The sequence below is a fragment of the Lepidochelys kempii genome, chromosome 3 (genome assembly GCF_965140285.1).
Source record: "Lepidochelys kempii isolate rLepKem1 chromosome 3, rLepKem1.hap1, whole genome shotgun sequence".
Classification (NCBI taxonomy): domain Eukaryota; kingdom Metazoa; phylum Chordata; order Testudines; family Cheloniidae; genus Lepidochelys; species Lepidochelys kempii.
Window position 1 is genome coordinate 167,589,537 of NC_136382.1, and position 21,930 is coordinate 167,611,466.

General features: G+C 43.8%; 1 protein-coding gene across 1 annotated transcript; it reads right to left on the minus strand.

Annotated features, from left to right (window-relative positions):
- Positions 1–7,940: 7,940 nt before the first annotated feature.
- ATF3 (activating transcription factor 3) lies at positions 7,941–19,519 on the minus strand. Its single transcript, XM_073338944.2, has 4 exons — positions 19,211–19,519; positions 14,164–14,407; positions 12,710–12,817; positions 7,941–11,197 (listed from the first exon to the last, which is right to left on the minus strand). Exons 2-4 carry the CDS (start codon positions 14,401–14,403, stop codon positions 11,000–11,002), a joined length of 546 nt encoding a protein of 181 aa, XP_073195045.1. The 5' UTR covers positions 14,404–14,407; positions 19,211–19,519; the 3' UTR covers positions 7,941–10,999.
- Positions 19,520–21,930: the final 2,411 nt, after the last annotated feature.

Genomic DNA, 21,930 nt, shown 5'->3' on the forward strand with positions numbered 1-21,930 from the left:
GGCATGTAGTGTACGGGCAGTCATGTCACCTGGCTGTATCTCAGTTACCCCATCTGTAAAATGGGATACTGGTACTTGCCCACTTTTATAAAACATTTTGAGATCTGTGGCACTTAAATAAAAGCAGACTGGTTTTTCAACGGTTTAGAGTCCCAGCAGTTCCCATTGTCTTCATTAGGATTCATGGGTACTCAGGACTTTTGAAAATCAACTGACCCATCCAACCCACCCTGCTCCTTGTCCCCTGACCACCCCCTCCTGGGACCCCCCGCCTCTAACCACCTCCCTGCGACCCCACCCCCTATCCAACCCCCCCCCGCTCCCTGTCCCCTGACTGCCCTGACCCCTATCCACACCCCTGCCCCCTGACAGGCCCTCCAGGACCCCCGACCTACTTCTTGCCCCTGACACCCTCTCCCGGGATCCCCGTCCCTAAGTGCCCCCCCAGGACCCCACCCCCTATCCAACCCCCTCTGCTCCCTGTCCCCCCCCCACGGGACCCCCCAACCCCTATCAAACCCCCCCGCTCCCTGTCTCCTGACTGCCCCCCTCCCTGAACCTCCGCCCCATCCGACTGCCCCCTGTCTGCCCCTGGGGACCTCCTGCCCCCTTGCCATGCTGCTCAGAGCGGCAGGACAGGCTTATTGGAAAGCCTGGGAGGTGGGCGGGTGCAAGCCATGCTGCCCATGTGGCAGCGTAGCTGCAGGGACTGGGGGACAGCACGGGAGGGGCTGGGGGCTAGCCTCCCCAGCCAAGAGCTCAGGGGCAGGGCAGGACAGTCCCGCGGGCTGTAGTTTGTCCACCTCCGGTCTAGAACCTTTGAAGTTCATCTCTAAGAACACAGGCTTTTCCCACTCCTTTAGTAGTAGTAGAGAGCTCCTTTAGTAACAGGTTCTATTTTCTATCTGTAGGACAGCCACATCACTCTCATTGACACACACAAAGTTGCCTAGCTACTCCTGGGAGCAGGAATCTGAGGCAATGTCAGGAATGGCAGACTTAACTGAATGTCTTCCCAGCAGCCAGCTCACTGTTCACGTGCTTGTGCTTGTGGAAGAAAAGAATTCGAGGCTTCCAGCTGATATACTAGAGTAGAATCTTATCTCCCATTCAGTATCAGTGAGCTTTCATAGTGAAGGGGCCAGCTATAGTAGTGGCCAAACTGTCCTCTTTTTGCTTAAGACAAACTCTGGTTTATCATGTTGATGCTTCTGCAACTCAGGGATGGTTGCAGGTGCCTTGAGTCCCTAGGCAAAGATGGAATTTGAACCTCCTCATAATCCCAGTCATTCCCTGTTCTACCCACCCAGTCACCTGTGACATTTTTTCACCAAGTCATTTGTCTCTGTTTCCTGCCCAGTTATCTGCGACAGGAACCTTTCGTTCCCAACTGCATCCCAGAATCTTTCCATTGACTGCCGTGGTACCACTGCAACCAGTGCAGCCGGATTCTGGGGCTCACCTGAGACCCAGAGGAGCCTGCTGCTCATGAGTAAACAGGATGCAAGGATCATAGGCGGCGACGTCTATGGGCCCATGGTGCCTGGGCACCAGGAATATTCCTGGCCCGGGGCCCAGCTCCAGCACTGTTTGAGGTCAGGTCTCTCCCTCGGCCCTGCTTTCCACCCCCGGGCGCTCCCCCCCGGCCCCGCGTGTCCCCCAGATGATTTAAAATGGCCCCAGTCCCCCACCCACCATGGGTAGTGCAGTGGAGCTGAGTGGCTTCCTGCCTGCTTACTCCATGTGGCTGCTGGCCCCTCCTTGTGGCCCCTGGGCGGGGTGGGTTGGGTCTGTGTCCACGTGCGCTGCTCCCACCCCGAGTGCCCCTGCGGCCAATAGGAAGCTGCGGGGGCAGTGCCTGGGGGTAGCAATGCGCGGAGGCCCCCTGGCCAGCCCTGCCGAGGAGCCCCAGGTAAGCACTGCACCTCCCCCATCTCCTCCCAGAGCCTGCATCCCTACCCCTTTCCCACACACCCCCTCCTGCCCCCAAACTCCCTCCTAGAGCCTGCACCCTGACCCTTCGCACTCCCTCCTGTCCCCAAACTCCCTCCCAGAACCTGCACCCCCAGCCCAGCCCAGAGCCTGCACCCAAACTCCATCCCAGAGCCTGCACCTCTCAACCCCTCCTCCTGCACCCCCACCCCTTGCCCCAGCCTGGAGCCTGCAGCCCTCACCCTCTCCTGCACCCCCACTCCCTGTCCCAGCCCGGAGCCTGCACCCAGCACCCAAACTCCATCCCAGAGCCTGCACCCCTCCTGCACCTCAATCCCCTGCCCCAGCTCTGGGCCTGCACCCTAGACCTCCTTCCCCCACCCAAACTCTGTCCCAGAGCCTTAGGCAGGTGGGAGACAGAGTTGGGGGGGGTGGAATTTAGGGGGGGGCCTCTGGGTGTTCTGGGCACCACCAAAATTTCTACAAACCTGCCACCCCTGGCAAGGATAACACATTTCTGGGAACAGGGAGGATACTGGGTACACAGAAGCTCCACAGACAGATATGTTCAGAACTGTCCTGATGGTCTGGCTGTGGCTATTCCAGTGGTGATCCAGTGCCCCTTTAGACCTGGTGCTATAGACATCCATTTACGTAGCCTATGCTTAAAGCTGCTCCTTCTGATACTGTGGAAGTGGTAGGGAGAACTTGAGGGTTTGGCTGCAGTGCGGAGAGGGGAGAAGAGGAAGAGTGAAGGAGGAACTGAAGAGAAGGAACTGCTTTTTTTGCAAGGGAATTGAACGTTCATTTGCTGGAGAGATGTATGTTTAGTTTAGTTCATTGTTAGGAAGGACTTTTTTCACATCCTCATCTTCTATCTCCAATCCCCATTCAACAACCTCTATCACAGCGAGGTATCCTGGCCAAGGAGGGCTGGATATGTCTCCTCTGGAGTACATCGATATAGCTTTTGGCTCAGCTGGAGGGGAATCAGTTAAGAGCCACACAAGGAGCTTGCAGGAACTGAATGCACTAACCTCTGCAGTCCTTCCTTTCCTCCATCGCCCTGGGGTTGTATGCATGACCTCCACAGTACGTACAATGATATGTTAACTTGCAGTATATTATTCAACCATGAGATGTCTCTATGCTATACAGTTTCCAACGAGGTGTGGTCATAGAATCATAGAATCATAGAATATCAGGGTTGGAAGGGACCCCAGAAGGTCATCTAGTCCAACCCCCTGCTCGAAGCAGGACCAATTCCGAGTTAAATCATCCCAGCCAGGGCTTTGTCAAGCCTGACTTTAAAAACCTCTAAGGAAGGAGATTCTACCACCTCCCTAGGTAACGCATTCCAGTGTTTCACCACCCTCTTAGTGAAAAAGTTTTTCCTAATATCCAATCTAAACCTCCCCCACTGCAACTTGAGACCATTACTCCTCGTTCTGTCATCTGCTACCATTGAGAACAGTCTCGAGCCATCCTCTTTGGAACCCCCTTTCAGGTAGTTGAAAGCAGCTATCAAATCCCCCCTCATTCTTCTCTTCTGCAGGCTAAACAATCCCAGCTCCCTCAGCCTCTCCTCATAAGTCATGTGTTCCAGACCCCTAATCATTTTTGTTGCCCTTCGCTGGACTCTCTCCAATTTATCCACATCCTTCTTGTAGTGTGGGGCCCAAAACTGGACACAGTACTCCAGATGAGGCCTCACCAATGTCGAATAGAGGGGAACGATCACGTCCCTCGATCTGCTCGCTATGCCCCTACTTATACATCCCAAAATGCCATTGGCCTTTTTGGCAACAAGGGCACACTGCTGACTCATCCAGCTTCTCGTCCACTGTCACCCCTAGGTCCTTTTCCGCAGAACTGCTGCCTAGCCATTCAATCCCTAGTCTGTAGCGGTGCATGGGGTTCTTCCGTCCTAAGTGCAGGACCCTGCACTTATCCTTATTGAACCTCATCAGATTTCTTTAGGCCCAATCCTCCAATTTGTCTAGGTCCTTCTGTATCCTATCCCTCCCCTCCAGCGTATCTACCACTCCTCCCAGTTTAGTATCATCCGCAAATTTGCTGAGAGTGCAATCCACACCATCCTCCAGATCATTTATGCAGATATTGAACAAAACCGGCCCCAGGACCGACCCCTGGGGCACTCCACTTGATACCGGCTGCCAACCAGACATGGAGCCATTGATCACTACCCGTTGAGCCCGACAATCTAGCCAGCTTTCTACCCACCTTATAGTGCATTCATCCAGCCCATACTTCCTTAACTTGCTGACAAGAATACTGTGGGAGACCGTGTCAAAAGCTTTGCTAAAGTCAAGAAACAATACATCCACTGCTTTCCCTTCATCCACAGAACCAGTAATCTCATCATAAAAGGCGATTAGATTAGTCAGGCATGACCTTCCCTTGGTGAATCCATGCTGGCTGTTCCTGATCACTTTCCTCTCATGCAAGTGCTTCAGGATTGAGTCTTTGAGGACCTGCTCCATGATTTTTCCAGGGACAAGGTCCCTGGTAAACAAGGGAGACAAAGCTGGAACACAGGTTATGTGGAAGCCTGTTTGTGTCTGTAGTTGTAGTTTTCTTTTCGAAATGTCTCCCGTGTAAGAATGTCTTTGATTCCTTATATCATGACAATGAGTTGCTTCTTGTAAGAAGCCCTTGCCTTATTTGCTTCACATCTTGTGTGAATATATATATGTTCATGGGCTTCGTTAGTGTGGCATATAGAGAAGTACAAAAGTCTACAAGACACTGCATATGTGTATAGGTGGTGTAATTATTGTATTATTTGAGAAATAATAAGTGATCATGTAACTAAAAACTATTGTTTGGGATATACAGAGGGGGGCAAGGTTAAGCTTCTGCTTGCAACTTAATCATTGACATTTCCTGACTTTTGAATGCTTGATTATGCAACCTTAATGTTGTTTAAACTTCCTGTGGAATGGCTTCTAAACATGATGGGATGGGATGGGATGGTCATAAGCAAACACTGAAACATTCTGTTCATTCAAGTAACAATCTCTAAAGTGAAGTGAAGCGGAGGGTCAGTGCACAAAGAGACAGGAGGCTCAAGAATGCAACTGAATGCTGCTATGGGAAATAAGATAAAAATAACTACTAAGATAAATGTACAATGAAATAACTTTTCTCACTGCTGTTGGTGCAGAGAGCAGCATGATGTTTGCATGTTACTTTAAAAACAAGTATAAATCTTTGACAACACCCAACTTTCCCCCCCTCACTTTTAGCTGTGAAGTCTAGTCTTTAGACACTTTCAGAATCTCCACTGATAACTGATTTTTCTAACAGCAGCATCCTTAGGATGTGTCATGCAAGAAAGAGCATAGAGTGCCTGCTTGTTAGAGCAGGAAATGTAGCATGGACAGCCCCAAGCACTCTAAAATCATGAGTAAGGCCCAAAAAATCGTGAGATTTACTTACAAATAATGAAATTTTAAAAATATATATATATTGGGTTCATTTTATTTGTCTTGTCATTTCTAAGCCTTTATGATAACTCTGGTCACATTGTCAAGCTTTTCTCTGCAACCATGAGCACTGAGATGCTCACCTAATTGCATGCTTGTAGGATCTGGAGCTTTAAGAAGAACACTCGTGATAAAATCACAAGAGTTGGCAATACTGGGACTGGGAGTTAAGACTTCAGGGTTCTGCTATTAAATCCACCACTGGCTTTCTGGATTTCTTTGTGACATGGAGCAAGTCACTTACTCTCTCTGTGCCTCAGTTCTGATTAGGTTAAAGTAGATTTAAATAGGATAAAGATCTCTCACTACACCAGCCAAGGAGGAGTGGGTGCAATGGGAGAGCACTGTTTACACAAGCCAGGGAGAGCACGGTCCCAGTGGATTGCACTCCAATCCACATGTGAGTTCCATTGAAGTCAGGCATTTGCAGAATTTAGGCCAATGCTAGTAATATGGTCCTTTCTACTGAACTGTGTTTGACAGTATTAGTGAATGTCAGTTGCAAGCTCTTGCCACCTGCTGCGTAAAATAAGAGAAATGTAGCAGCAAGTCCACAGTCCACATTGTCAACTGCAATCTCAGGGCCCAGTCCTGCAAACACTTGTACGTTAGCTTAACTTTACTTTCACAAGTAATTCCTTTGATTTGGGGATTACTCCCAGTAATAAAGTTAAACACATACATAAATATTCACAGGATTCAGGGAGGGGAGGAGGAGAGAAAAGGACAGAGAGGTGCCTAATTGTGCGCCTTTTAACAATTTCACAAGATTTGAAGATGGCATGTGAAGTTACTGCTAACCACCACTAGGTGATCTCCATCAGTAACATTTAAAAAGCATAGTATAACCATAACTAGTTATTCTGTTTTTTGCTTTTGTTCATTTTAACATAATTTAGATTGTGTTTCCCTCCTCTAATTACATTTGTGCGTGATTTCTTTCTATGAGTTTTGTAACCATCTATAAGATCTTTCTTCTACAAAAACATCAAGACCAGAACATCTGCTATCTGTGATCTTTTAAGATTTTAATTGGTAAAGCTACAAACTTATAAAATGCCAACCTATACTCTTAAAGTCTAAAATAGCCCCTTAATTTGTTCTAAAACATGGAATTAATGGTTATTTTTATTCAGTTTATGGGAGCTTCTCCCCTTTAATTAATTTAATTGACGTTCTGATTATTTATCCCAGTGTTGTTGAACTTGCTTTCTTGGGCAAAGTGTGTAAAAATAGGTTATGAGGATAGAAAAGACACAGAACAAAATACACTCATTAGTGGGTCTTAGTCATAGTGAGCCCCATCAAACTTTTGGAAAGCCCCCATTCTGCAATGCACAATTAGATTTTTTCAGATCATATGTTTGAAAATAAATATATAATATAAATACAATTAACATCAGCAATGTCTAGTCTGTTGATGAGTCTTTTTAAAACAAACCTGTGATTAATAGTTTGTGTTGAAGGTAAGTCAGAAGACAAGAAGGTGGCTTACAAATTTACCAAAGATAAAATGAGACAGGAAGTCAAAACCATACTAGCTAAAGCATGATTGCAATCCAAATAACAGCAGATAGAAGAAAATGGGTGAGACTGAATATATACATGTTGGCTGGTGCAAGTCTTTTAAAGGGATATATTGATAAGGAAGTTCCATTTATAAAGAAAAGAGATGCTGTTGAAATTGGTAGCCACAAATTCCACCTATCTATCCAATGTCTTTCCTAGTAGAAAGTCCAGTTGAAATTTTAAGCTGGTTTCAGTTGGCCAACTAGGTTTTGGAATGTTGCAATGGATCTCTTAGTCTACTGGATTCTGGGGCTACTGATATTTAAATAACTCCAATCTACTGGAATTTCCACTGTGTTGAGGGTTTTGCTTATTTGCAAAGTAATCAAGCTAAAATTTTTGGTCAGCACGAGTAAGTGCCAGTACACTTTCATTTAGAAACTGTAGTATGGATGTAGGTGCTCAGTTCTGAATATACAAGCTTGCATATTTTAGCCATGATTCTTAATGTTTTCCCAAATAAACAACCAACAACAAAATCCCCAAATCCTCAACCTGCAGTTTAACAGTTTGCACTTATATAACACATTCCATTTTATCATCCTAAAGCAATCTATAAATATGAAGATCTATAGCAGCCCTCTAACATATGTATGATCCCAATTTGGCAGATGAGTAAACTGAGCCATGGAGAGCTAAAGTGACTTGCCCAACACCTCACAGCATATAAGTTCTGGCTACGAATCCCATGATGCAACTACTATGCTATGTATAAAACCAGCAGCCTAGCATTCCTGGGTAATCCTACAATAACAAAACAGTGTGTATACCTGGAGGAATACAGAGTTCAGTAAACCATGCCAGTTTCAACTTCCAAAAACTTGTTGTAAACCTAGAAAACATTTTTTAAAATAGCTTATTGTTCTTCTAAGAAAAGAAATTGTTTCCAGACTTTGAATGAATCTTAGAATGAAGTCACACATGAGCAAATGTATATTAATTATTTTTTATTAAAGTATCAAAACATAACCTTGAGAATAGAAAACAAATTGCTTTTAATGCTGTTTTAAAGATTCTCCTGAATAAAGTAGACATTTACTAAACCCATGCAATGCATTCCTCATGTCTAGACATTTTTGTAGACATTGCTTTCTTGGGTATATTCAAATTAACTTCAGTACCATAACTTATGAATTATACTTGCACATACACACGGGTGCACGCACGCACACACACACACACACACACACACAGTGCAAAGCAGCTATGACCAAAGAGTTAGACATAAAAGCAGAATATCTTCTGACAAAAGTAGTGATACCACATTAACATTTGGCATGCTAGTAAATAACATTTATGTTTAACTCAAGCAGCAAATGCAGGACGCCTGCGTCACCATAATACAGTTAAGAGCAACTGTACAAAATTCCTAAAGAAGAGACAAATTTTGTGATTATATTGAACAGTAAATGAAGCCAGTCCCTATACTAATACCTCATAACAGCATAAGTGACAAACTTTTTTTTATTTAGCCTTTGCTGATATTTGATGCACAAAGGACAAAGCCAAGGAGTTTGTATCTGGATTATGCCTAGATCTACTGCTTCTATATTACAGAAGTCAAATGCTAACGAAAATTCATTTGACAAGGTTATTGAAATACATTCTATGTATTTCCTGTGTCAGACAAACAATGGGCCAAATTTATCCATTGTGTAACTCCAGTTAAGCCAGTGGAGTTGCATGAGGGGGCTCTGTTCTCCAGCCACAGGATCTGAGAAACTCTCATTGAAGTCATTGGAAGTTCCAAATAATATGCAATGAGAGACTTGGTCCCCAGGACTGAACGTGGCCAAATATGTTGTATTTTATACATTCACCTTTCAGGTACTTGAAGTACATATTTGAAACATAATATAGGACATTACAATATAGGACATTACAATATCCAGATCTTAGGAAAGTGTATTAAGAAGTTCTGTTGCAGAATATAAAAATAAAAAAAGGATCTGGTATGATATCTGTTTTACCCATCTGGGGCTTGCAAAGTAAGAAGCTGATGGTTGAGGTATCTATTGGTTTAGCCTTTAATTTGAAATTGTATTTAACACTGCAGAACTGGTGTAAAATATTATGTACTGTAAGCTCCATTCTTATGGTTTACTTCATTTAAAATGCATTATTAAGCAATTAGACACCACTGATTGAGATATGAACTCTCTGAACCCAATCCTGCAAGATGATCAACACCTCATGAGAGGCAAGGATCAGGCACTTATACTTTTTAAAAGTGGTGTCCCAAATAGAAGCGTTGAAGTTTAGAAATATATAATATTAGACACCAAAAAGTAAAAATAAAAAAACAGTACAACACTTGTGTTTTCAGTTTTGTCTTGTTTGCAATATTTATTATTTCAACTTCTTAGGAATATTAGTGATAAATAAGGATAATATTTTCTTTTACAGAAAACTGTAATGATAATATTGAATAGGATTAAACAATCTGAGGATTTCACAGAAACATCAGAATTTAAACAAACACTCATAACTCTAGCTCTTTAGTCCAGCAGCTCAACTAATAGTTCAAAACATCTCAGGTTAGATTTTTAAAAAAGTAAAAAATAGTTACTCACTACATCACCAAGTTCTAGGCTATTCTTGGATTCTAAATAGCATTTTGGTTGGCTACAGTTACCACTCAAATGTGAAAGAAAATTACTACAATCAGAATTCTTTCCCCTGTATAAATCTGGCAATAAGAAATAATCCTGACAGGGTGAGAGACTTCAAACTGTTGCTCACATGAGTAAGAGCTACCTGTGGGACTACTTGTGTGAACAGGATTGCTAATTTGAGTAAAGGTGTGCATAATCAGCCCCTATGTGATCTAATGCAGTAAGTCTTTTCCATTTCTATTTTCTGAGATTCACAAACTTGGGGTTCAATCCTGCAGTCCTTATTCAAGCAAAAGTCTTATTGAAGTCCCTTCCTGGTTAGTTCCCTCTTCCCAAAAAGTGCAATTCACCCATGTGCAGAGGGCCAGCACAAGGTGGATGCATTATTTAAATTACAGTTATAGCGTCAAAATAGGGCTTACATGATGTATAGCCCTTGCACCTGCCCTCTGCACAGGGGTGAATTTCACCCAGAATGAATGATAAATGGGAGTTTTGCCTGAATAAAGATTGCATGCTCAGAACCTAAGACATCAGGGAATCATTATATTTTTCAAGTCTATTTTTACTGTAATTTTGTTTCCATAAAGTTCTTTGAAATACCACACATATGAGATATTATACTTTGGGTGCGCAAAGGCCAAGGTGCTTTCCTATTTTTCATGGCAAAATTGCAATTCCTGAAGAACAGTGAGGGACGTTCCAGTTCAGTAATTGCAAACTTAGTTACATGGACATCTGGCAAGAAACTGACACTTGTCACAACTATCAGATTTCTCAGAATCTGCTGCTGAGTCATAAAAAAATCCACACAAGTGTTGTGAAGAAAAAAAAAAAAGTACAATGTTTAGTTTGAAACTAAAGTCTTTGCAGCATTACGTTAGACTACAGTCCCATCACATAGCAACACATTCTGCCAGAAAGCATCATTCTGGAAACTGCAACACTTTAAAAACAGTCTGAGTGTGCTTTCCCTACCAGCAACAAGGAAAGATAGTGTCCATCCAGCACAGCTGTCGGTACAATGTGCATCACTGGAAGTCATAGTGTTCTAACACAAACATCATGAGTGCAGGCACTGTACACTAGCAGAGACCTAAAACTTCCGGAGCTGTTGTCTGTAGCTTCTAGGAACACCAAGTATGACAAGTACTAAAACCTAGAGTTGAGGCAGAGGACTCTGACTTGATGGAGACCAAATCTTTGGAGAGGAAGAATCACAGCTAAGCCAACATGATCCTTCCTGCTTAACAAAGCAATCTCCCCTGCCTAATGGTTCTAGGCTAAAAGGATCCTACAGATACACAGAGTCAAATCCTCCATGGTTTCTGTTTTTTTGGTGTAAAGATGCACTATGAGAACTCTTGGTTTGCCTTAACCCTGCAATGTTCCTTCTTTGATCTGTTGAATAAAGAGGTTTCTTTCATCCTCAGGTGTCCTCCCGTTCTGTGCTCGAACTATGCAAGTGGGCCTGTGGAGATTGAGCATGTATATCAAATGTTGCTTCTCGTTCTTTAGCTCTTCAATCTGGGCCTTTAGTTCTGCGTTGATAGTTTCCAACTTTTCTGATTCCTAGCCACAGAGCACAGACATAAGTATTGCAGTGAGTATTTTACATAGTTAACCATAATGTTATTGTGATGGTTGCCACCCTTTATTGGCAGCAAAGCATGATGGCTGGGTTGGAAAGAAACTACCTGCTTCTCAATTAGTCATAATTATGCAGCTGTACCTCACCAGTATATAATGGTCTAGAGAACAGATTCAGACAATGGCCCTCTTTGCCCTTTAAAGAAATATGACAGTGGTCACAAAGCCAAATTCAATAGAGCTACCTGCCAAACATTGCTTTGGCCAAAAGGAAGCTTACTTGCCACCACACACACACAGACACAGAGCCATTATGAACTCACTCGGCCAGTCCAACGGCCAAGTGGAAGTTCCAGTGAGCTGCACCCCAGGATCTGAATCCTTGCTTCTAGCCTGGTTCCTTGTTCCCAGGCCAGGAGGGACTTAGAGCATGGGGAGGCAGAGCGTTCATTTTGGGGTAGGATGATAAGAAGCGGCACCCTGCTTTTCTCTGATAAGCCGCTCTGACCAACACAAGGAGTGATGTTAATGGGCTCCCCACGCTTTTCTGAAGAGACAGTCACAGATATGGGGCCTTTGAGAGACTGTTTAGTACTCTTAATGCACTAAATACTAAACGCTTCTAATCACAAACTTGCTAATGGAGACAGACATTAGAACCGTAAGGGATACTTTGTGCCTATTCTTGTGTCCTCTGTGCTACCATGTGTAAATGCTCTTGTCTATAGGACTTTTATGACATCATTACTGTTTTGCAGTGGCATAAGCTTATGGTATCAATAAGTAATAGTAATAGTACATAAGCTTGTGATTTGTAAAAGTTACTTCTCTGAAAAGTTCAATCAGAAGTGTTAATTATAAACCAAATGAGATGCAGCTTTAATTTGTTAAGCTGCTACATCAGTGATCATTTCTAACTGGAGAGCCATTTCATAGAGAAATCAAGTTTTGGTGCATGGAGTAAGCATAACTTATTAGAATCTATAATGTACATTATGTGAAATGTAATTTTAATTCCTCATGTGTTCCATTTACATTTTCAGATTAGTATTATCCACATATATAACATTATCACTCACTAAAATTGCAACAATTTTTTCTTCTCCTTCCACAGTTATTTTTCATCTATCTTTCATTGTTAATAAAATGTGATCTAAAGGCATTTGGGTGAAATTTACCCCAGTGCCCTAAGATTTTGCACAGGCCTTGTGCCAGTCTGCTTCACAAAGATGAATTTAACCCATTGGTGAATTCAGCTTTCCAACACTCAAGTGAGGTGGCTAAATATCTCCACTTTACAGTTGGGGAAAAGAGGGCAAATGACTTGTCCAAGATCACACAGGAAGCCTGTAGCAGAGACAGGAACAGAGTCCACATCTCCTGAGTCCCAGTCCTGACCTTTAGCCCGAAGACATTGTCCAAATAATGGAACATTATTGTTCCAAATAATGGAAAGAGGAAATAGGGTGAGAACAGTCAAAGTCAGTAACTTACTTTCTGCAAACATTCTGTTTTCTCCTTCTTTTTGTTGCGGCATTTTGCAGCTGCAATTTTGTTCCTTTCCCTTCTTCTCTTTTTCCTTTCATCTTCTTGGGGTGAAAACTAGCAAGATTCAAGATGCACATACTCAGCATGATGCAGTAAATGCAGAATAATCATGTTGATAATTGCCGACTTTTAAAATAATGGTAGCACTAATATGTTTGTGACCAAGACAGAGCATCAGACACCCTAGAGGTATGCTTCTGATCTCACAACAGTGTAAATCAGGAGTAACTCCTCTGAGGTCATCATTGTAAACCTGGTGTAACAGATCAGAATGAGGTCCTCTATGTGTCACATTCTGAAGATATATTTAAGCCAACATTTTTAAATTAAAAATATATTCAGATTTTATTCTACTGACTAATGTTTAATTCCCTGAAGTCAGGAGGAGTTTTGTCTGAGTAATAATGATGTGTAGAATCAGGCCCCTAGTCTGGTGGTTGGATAGCAGAGTACTATGCCAGTGTCTAAGATCTACTAGCTGTACTCAACCCAGCCATCTTTACACATTGAACGCCCTCTGACGCCAACAGGAGTGTGGAGTGGGGATCAATGGTTGTGTATGGAATTCACAAAAAGTTCCACTCTTTGCACTCAATTCTGCTCTCAGTTACTCCAGTGTAAACCCAAAGTAACTTTGGCCCTACGGACCAGAGTCTCATCTCACTTGGATTTTACACTGGTATAACTCCATAGATTTCAGTGGAGTTACTCAAACTTATACCAATGTGCATGAGTTCACAATCTGGCCCCCCACGAGGCTAGGAATGGCACAACTAGTTTCTTCAGAAGAGGAAGAATTATACAGCTTATTATACAGCTTAGTGCTTTCCTTTTGGCCACCTGGTACGTTCACAACCAGAAAACTGGTTTACAACCAATTCACGGCTACTGACCAAACTTAAGCTATGTCTTCACCACAATAAAAGGTGTCTTTTTATATTGAGATAGTGACCTTGATATAAAATCCTAGTGGTTGATTTTACTTCGCTGTAGCGAGCTGAGGAAAGTCAACCCTTTACCTCCCACCTGCAGATGACCTCAACTAACTAAATCAAGGTTAAATTGCAGTGACTTGCTCCAGGCCCTACAGCAAGTCAGTAGTGAAGCCAGATCCAGAGTAGCCTCTAGAGATACTCCCTTCCATTAATAAGGGAAGTTATTACTTGTGTCAGGCTAAAAATAAACTGGCCCTAACTGAAATGAAAAGTGAAATTGTGTTTCACAGTAGCACGTAAAGAAAACAGAAATAAAGAAACACTAGAGCACTGAACACAGTGACAGATTTAGTCCCCTGAGGACTGCCTGTGTTTGAGTTTATATCATTCTTGGTCGTTGGTATATTTAGTGGTCCATTAAATCAGAACACTAATCAAACGGAATTATCATCGAAGGAAAAATACCTCTGCTTTCAGAACAGACATTTCAACAGGTCTTTCCAACACTGTCACTGTATCCAATGTGGAAGACATCCTGTGGGATAGGCACTTATTTTGGATGGCAAATCTCAATTCTTCCTTCACCAGTGGGGTTAGATTTGTGAAATCCTCAAACCCCAGTGATGCTGTAGGAGACAAACAGGGAACAATTGCGGAGGCGCTGACTTCTGATGCAGATACCTGGCTTGGGTTTTGGAGCATCATTTTGCTGAAAAGGAACAAAATAAAAACATTGAATAGTCTTTCAATAATCTTAAAAAGCCAAACAGATTTGACAGAAGAGAACTGCATTTTCCATAACTATGAACCAATCCCTGCATATTTTTTGCATAGGTTGAGGTGACATTCTTACACTATTTATACACATAAATAGTGTATATGTATACACACACATTTATAGATTTTAGAGTCTCATGGAAAGGTGTGTGAGTTGACACTGTAGTTCACGATGGTTGCAAGAGAACAGTTACTGTCTACTTTATAAGGAGTGATCATGCATTCCTTGAGCAATTCAAACTTCCATTGAAATCAAGCAGTGTAGGCTCAGGTCCTAAGTGAATGCATCTATATTTAATCAATTTTTAAATGGATGTATGTTTTTTAGATTCTATCTCATTATGCAAGTCCATTTTCAGGATCTTTCTGCAAAGTAAAATGGCATTGTGAATCCTTCAAGCATGGCAGGCTGTGTGACAATAATATTGGGGTGTGAGGGAGGAAAGGAGAAGGACCCGTAGAAGGAAAATGGCAATTGAAGAGGTTTTAAATTTTAAAACTGTAAAAAGACAAAATTAATGGTTCTCTCATACTAAGAGCTGTACCTCTATATTCGAGCTTGGAAGGAATGGGATAGATCCTGGCTTCAGTTACACCTGTGTAAATCCAAAGTAACTACACTGGATGCCTAGATTTACATGGATGTGACTGAGCGAGATTAGAACCTGGTCCACAGTTGTTCAGATCAAAAGATAAATTCCTGAAAAGCAGTTTGTAATAAAAGTTGGCACAAGCATAAAGAGCTATATATGCTCAGAGGTATCAAGCCAGAGGTAGAGTTGGAGGGAAGGAATAATGCAAAATGTGAAGTATATTTTATTCTTTTACTCTTGTGAAATCTGAAAGTACCCTTGCAGACCCTTAAAATTAAGGTATTTTAAATGATTAAACATTTATGGCCAGATCCTCCATCACTGTAAATTGATGTACAGTAGCTGTACTAAGTTCAATGGAACTATGCCAGTTGACACCAGTGGAGGATCTGACCCTTATTTTTTAAAAATTGGATAAAATTCAGATTATTTTACCATCTTGCTTTTTCTACTTCCTCACAGCATGCAGTCAACTGTATATCTTGTAGTCATGGGGTTACTATAGTATTACCTGTTCTTGATTCCTTTGGTAATTATAGTAAAATCAGTTGCAATTAACTCCCTAGCAAGTAAGTAGACAACTGCCTCAGGGCATCTCTGTACGTAAGTGAAGGCTCTATGTAGTCAGCCTAGATTTGTGCACTCACCTTTATGTCAGTGCTATAACTTTGCAGTTTTGGGTGTGGTTGAAGATTATGTACTCTAGCAAAAGGCCAGATTCCTCTCTCAGTTATCCAGAAATTTACTCTAGATTTACACTGGATAATTGAGAGCAGAATCTGGGCCAGAGCTAAATATTTGAAAAGGGTAAATACAAAATCCTAAGGTTAGTGAACTACCAATATGTAGAATTCCCTTGCCCTGGCCACCAAATCCCAGGTTTGGAGGCTTTCCAAAAATTTTCTCATTTTCAATAAAACTAGAAGAACTGAGGAGTTCCCAAATTCTCCACATGAAATCCTGGCCCTACTGAGGTCAATGGAAAATTCCCACTGATTTCAGCGAGTCCAGGATTTCACCGTCATTTATTAAAGAAGGGAAAATTCCCTGGAACTATTTGTTATTCCAACAGACCTTGGGAAATTTATGTAAATTTATTCACTTCAGGAAGCCCCTGCTCATGAGTCACATCTTAAGTATTGATACCCATTAATCCTATAATCTCAGAGAGCTAGAGGATACTCATCTCCAGCAAGTTGGAAACATCCCTCTGATTTCCAGCTGACAAACCAACAACAGCATTTACCATTTAGCATTTCACCAACACATTCAAATAGGTTCTATTTTCCAATGGGATTGAACCCATCATTGTCTGTGGATAGAGGAAGCCTTAGCCATGTGCATTAGCTGTCACTATTGTTTTTGCTCATGGTGATAGCTTAATTCTATATGGGTAATTCTGTTTAATTCACTCCAATCAGAGATCTAAACAAAGCCATTTCTCCAGCCCACCCCAAATAATTAATTGTGCTAATAAATTTTCAGTGCTGGTGGTAGGTCTGTTTTTCTTAAAAAATAAGTGGATAAACTTTTAATTAAAATCAGCATTACCACCAAAAGAAACCAAGAATATTCAGAGCTTTCACGGAAAATATCTTGAGAAATATTGTCCATGCTGGATTTCCATTAGTAATTTAAGGAGTTATTTTCAAATATCCACTAGCACTAATGAAATTCTGCTAAAATCCCTTTGATAACCCTATTTGCTTTTACTGGTGTCTCCTTGATTTAAGAGTGCTGGGGAAGTGTTCTCTATGGGCACCCTTGACTTTAGAACTTGCAGCTCCCCTTGGTCTGAAATAACCCAAGTCTGTTGACCTTCAAAACGGGCTGGAAAGCATCTCTACTTACTCAGGCTTTAGGAAAGAGAAGTGTTCGAAGGGGCTGAGGTCTGTGGGTGGGTAGGTTTGTGGGAGTACCGTTTTGGGTCAGTTTTGCTTTAGTGGGGTTTGCTGCTAGTTTCCGCTTGTTTTTTGTAACCAATTTTGTAAACTCTTTGGGTCAGGGACTGTCTTTTTGTTCTGGTTTGTACAGTGCCTAGCACAGTGGAGTCCTGCTCCATGCCTGGGGCTCCAGACGCTATGATAATACAAATAATTATAAATCAGAACTACAACAGAGGTACAGAGAGTGCTAGATAGATACCTTTTGTATACTTGATAAAGCAACATAAAATTGAAATGTTGCTATTTTCTTCTGTTCAAAAACATTTTTTCTTCAAGATGAAACATACAACTTCCTATATTACACTAGTGTAATAAGAGTTAAAAACTTGTTTTGCCTCCCTTTTTTCCAGTCATCTGTCTGTACATTATCTTAGGCTGTAAGTTATTTGGGGCAAGGGCCTGGTTTACTCTGTAAAGCAACTAACACACTTTGGCTTGTTCTATAATTAGCCCAAGAAAACAATCACATCTAGACCTTTTTGTTTAACTACAGTTCCATACAACTGCATGGATCCCAATCTGGTGAGGTGCTGAACACCTTCATCTCCCATTGAAGTCATTGGGAATTGGAGGTGCTGAACACCTCACAGAATAGCACCACAGAGGCTCAATTCATCTCTGACACAAGAGCAAGCTACTCCATCAGAAGCTTATGATCAAGAAAAAACAGTATGTTTCCTGATGAAGATCCCATTCCACAGTTTGTGTAATGGTATTTTTCTCACCACTTTTAGTTTTCACCTCTCACATTCTGACATTTTATGTGTCAGGGCACATTCTCCATTCCAAAGTCCAAACTCAGCCTTTATGTTATTTAAAGTGTCCTTCAGTTTAATGCGAATATTAAAAATGAACACTTCAGGTCACCCTCACTCCTAACTTTCCTTTAATTTAACTGCAGATGAATGATTTAATTGTATTTCCTTAGATGAATTCATTTCCCTCTGCTGCTGACGCAATAAACCCTGTGAGCCATACCGGTTAATCTGAAACGGCATTAAGAGCAATTATAGTTCACAACCTCTGCGCACTCAAATTGACCTTTAGGATTCTGATATCCCTTATCATTTCTGCCTCCGCATCTGCTGGCTTCGAACTTCTCTGCTGTTGTTGCTACCAAGTAAATCGATTTCACACAGGAAACTCGTTCTGTGTAACAGTTTTTCTGTTGCGTCGTCACTCAACCCTGCTCAGTTAGGCAACAGGTCAGCAACTGATCTTGTTCATGTCAGTCATCGGAGGGGGGGGGGAAGAGACTATTGTTATCTAATTATTCCCCACCTTGCAGGATGATATTACTTCTCGTCTGTGTGTCCCCTAATCAAATCATCCAAAGAGGTCAATATTTCCCCCAAAATAACATCAAGGAGAATAGCTCCACCTGGGACCTTACAACACTTCTGTGTAGCCCAGCCCAGGCTCAACAGACACAGCCATTGCTGGGTGACCCCCCTTAACAGAAGGTGCTTTGAGCTCTTGGTTCCTAACTTTTCTCTCTAGTCTGAACGACTGTATCGCAGCACAACCTGGGCCGTAGCTTGCGGGCGCCGGGCGCGCCGAGGCACGGGAGAGCCGCGCTCCCTGCTGCCGAGCAATGCGCCGCCCTGTGGGCTCGACCGCTACCCCCAGCCCCAGAGAAAGGAATGAATCGGGCACTAAAGCGACCCGGGCCGCCCAAAGGGGAGAAACCCGGTCTCGCGAGTGAAGGGGTGGGGGGCAGATGCGCAGCCCCCCCCCCAGCGAAGCGGCGCCCCTGGCCCCAGCGAGAAAGCGCCCGGCGGGTCAGACGCGCGGCTGAGCGCCCCGGGTGAAGCCGAAGCGGCGGCGGCTCGGGCGAGCCGCGATCGCCCCGTCCCAGCGGGCTGCGGAGCGTGTCAACCGGGGGCATGTCTCGGGCGCGTGTCAGAGACGCCGAAGCGGGAGAAATGGGGGTGGCGGGGCGTGGAGGGGGGCTTTTTTTCTTGCGCGGGGCCCCAGCCGGAGTCAAAAACTTCGCTCTCCCGAGCGCACTTTTGCTTTCAGTTGCGTGCTCCGCGAACTGCCCAGCCCAGCGAGCGAGGCGAAGAGGAGGGTGTCCCCCCTCCCCCCGCCCCGGCTTTCCTCGCCACTGTCAAGTTCCTTAGCAAAGTCCTGCCTCCCCCGCGGCGAGCCGAGTCCCCGGCTCCCCCCGCCGCTCCCCTTTCCAAACTCACTCACCTTTCCCCCGCCGCTTCTCACGCTGCCTGGCCGCGGCTGGGAGAGGCGGAGTGGGACCGAGCAGGAGCGAGGCAGCGCCGGGGAGCAGCGGGGCGGCTCGCTCGGTCTGCGCGGCTCCCTGCCGGGCGCTCTGGCTGGAGCGGCTCCCTGCCGGGCAGTTCCGAGTTTGCCGCTTGGAGAGCTGCGGCGGCTGCTTCCCGGTGTGTGTCTGAATCTCTGGCTCGGCGAGAGGTTGCATCACCCTCCTTATATAGGCGAGTGGGCAGCGCTGGTATTTACTCTGGCGGCGAGTCCTGGGCTGATGTCATGCTATTAATAGCTTCGCCGAGAGAGCGAAGGAAGGGGGGGCGCAGCGAGCAGGGGGCGGTGATGCAAGGCTCCCCCCCGTCCCCACCAGGAGGAGGAGCAAGGGAGCTGGCTCGCCTGCACACACGCTCCATAACAGGACTGCAGCCGCCTGGGCTAGCCGCCAGATGTGAACTCCTGCAGCTGCGTGTCAGCCTCATGAGCCAATGGTGCCCAAGCCAGCTGCATGACTCCAGATCGCTGGCATCCTGCTGCAACGGGGATGGGCAGTAACGGATCGGGGGGGGCGGCGGTGGACTGAGGGGGCAGAACTGGTTCGCTGAAGGGACCTTTTAGGAAAGGCTTTGTCGTTTTTCTGTAGCTATTTAAACGGCTTGAAAATCATCCCCCCTCCCCCGCTTAGATCAGCCTGTGTGTGTTTGTGTAGGGGGGAGAATGTGTAACTGTGCATCAGGCATCTGTGCCGGCCCTTTTGGGAGGCAACAGTGTGAGACTCCCTAGCCCCGTGTGTGTGGTATTGTGTGTGTGTGTGTGTGTGTGTGTACGCGCGTCAGCCTTACCGGGCTGCCCCTGTGCAAGGGGAACAGCGTGAGCCTCGCGCGTTGCCACAAAACTACTACAGCCCGCCCCGGTGTGGCTCTCCGAAGAGTTCGTCTCCGCTGGAGATCCAGCGGACGGGATGAGAGGCGGGGACGGGTCTGTCCGTAGCATGTGGGGATGGGGAAGGGGCATTTCTAACAGAGAACCGAATTCACTTTGGAACGTAAGCCTCCCCTCAGAAAACTGTCCGATCCGCGGGTGAAAATTGAGAAGATTTCTAGAGAAAAATCACTTCCCCATTCTCTTTCCCCCGTACGGCGCAGATGTGCTTCCTGAGATATTTTCGGCATGATCTGCTGTTTGGAATTCCGTACATTTACAGGCTTTTACTAGGAATCGGGTGCGTAGGTGAGTGGGGCTTTTTAGTAATAAAGGCAAAGCCCGTTTTACGGTAATGTTTGAAGGATTATGAAGTTTTCAAAAGAACTGAAAATGTGACCCCGTGTCACTGAGATGTAGTTCCCCCAATTTCAGGTGCCACCTAAACGTTCAGTGTACAAATTGCGTGGGCTGACTTTAATTTTTACCCATAAAGATTAAAGATCTCTTTGCTGACACATCAGGGAGCTTAAAAATACCTTTCCTTAAACAAAGCAACTAACAATATCAGACGAAGCCAGAGGAGGAGGACTTAAGGGGAGGAGAACGTTTTCCTTTTTTTCATTTCACATCATGCTAATTTCTTAAACAACAAGAATTAAATTCTAACAGCCACAACACAAAGCTGGGAGACAGAGTGTTTAATGTGCTTCAGTATTCACAAACACACACACACACACACATATACACAACATAATATAATACTTACATAATACATATAATAATAGCATGAACACAACTTTCACTTGCAAACTCAGGCACTCAAGCCATGTTGACTCAGCTACTTTGTGTACTGAGTGTGTACATGCATATCATGATATACATCAATAAATATATACAATGCATTAACAAGCAAGAGTACTACTTTAAGGTCTGAATTTAATAAGGGGCTATATATGTGCATTTGGGACAATCTAACCCTGATAATAGCCTTAAATCTTGAAATGTCATGACTTTTGCATGCTTGATCTCAGAAACTTAACACTTCATTAACAACGGCATTTTGTTAATTTCCTACTTTTTTTAAGGAGAAAGGGTTGGGAACAGAGAAAGAAAATCCGGCTTGCACAGTTTAGAAGATCATATTTGCGGTGTGTAGGGACAGTTTGTTCCTCGCTCAGCACTTATGTGGTGTGTTCAGTTTATAGATTCTAACGGCAAGTTCTTTATTCCACACCTGATCAGTCTTTAGACTCCTAGCAAGTTCTAAAACACTGATTGCTGCACACTACCTAACTATGCACTCACACAGTGGTCACCTCTCTTTAAGTGCACACCTACAGACACTGGGAAAAAAATCTCAGCCAGCTCACACCCTTCAAAGGATTTTATCTTTGTAAATCCAAAGCAATTATCCTGACACCAAGCAAAAAGACATTACTCTTTAATGGGGACTGTGGGGACTTGTCTATGACAAACTTCAGCTCCGTTTTCTGGGGTAGCCCTGTCGTTAAATTGTTTACACAGCAAAGGGGTATTTTCTTCACTCATGCCATATCCGAAAACAGCTGGAAGGACTTTGCTCAGACTTACAAAAAAAGGCAGAGGCAAACATGGAGAATTTCATCCCAAAATGTAAATGTTATGGAAAGTTTTGAGCAGGTGGAAACAGGGAGTTATTAATGGAAGCTGTTTTGCAACATTAACTTGAGTGGTCATGACCAGGTGCTTTCTGTAATACAGACAGAGAGTTTTAGCAACTATCCAGGGTTATT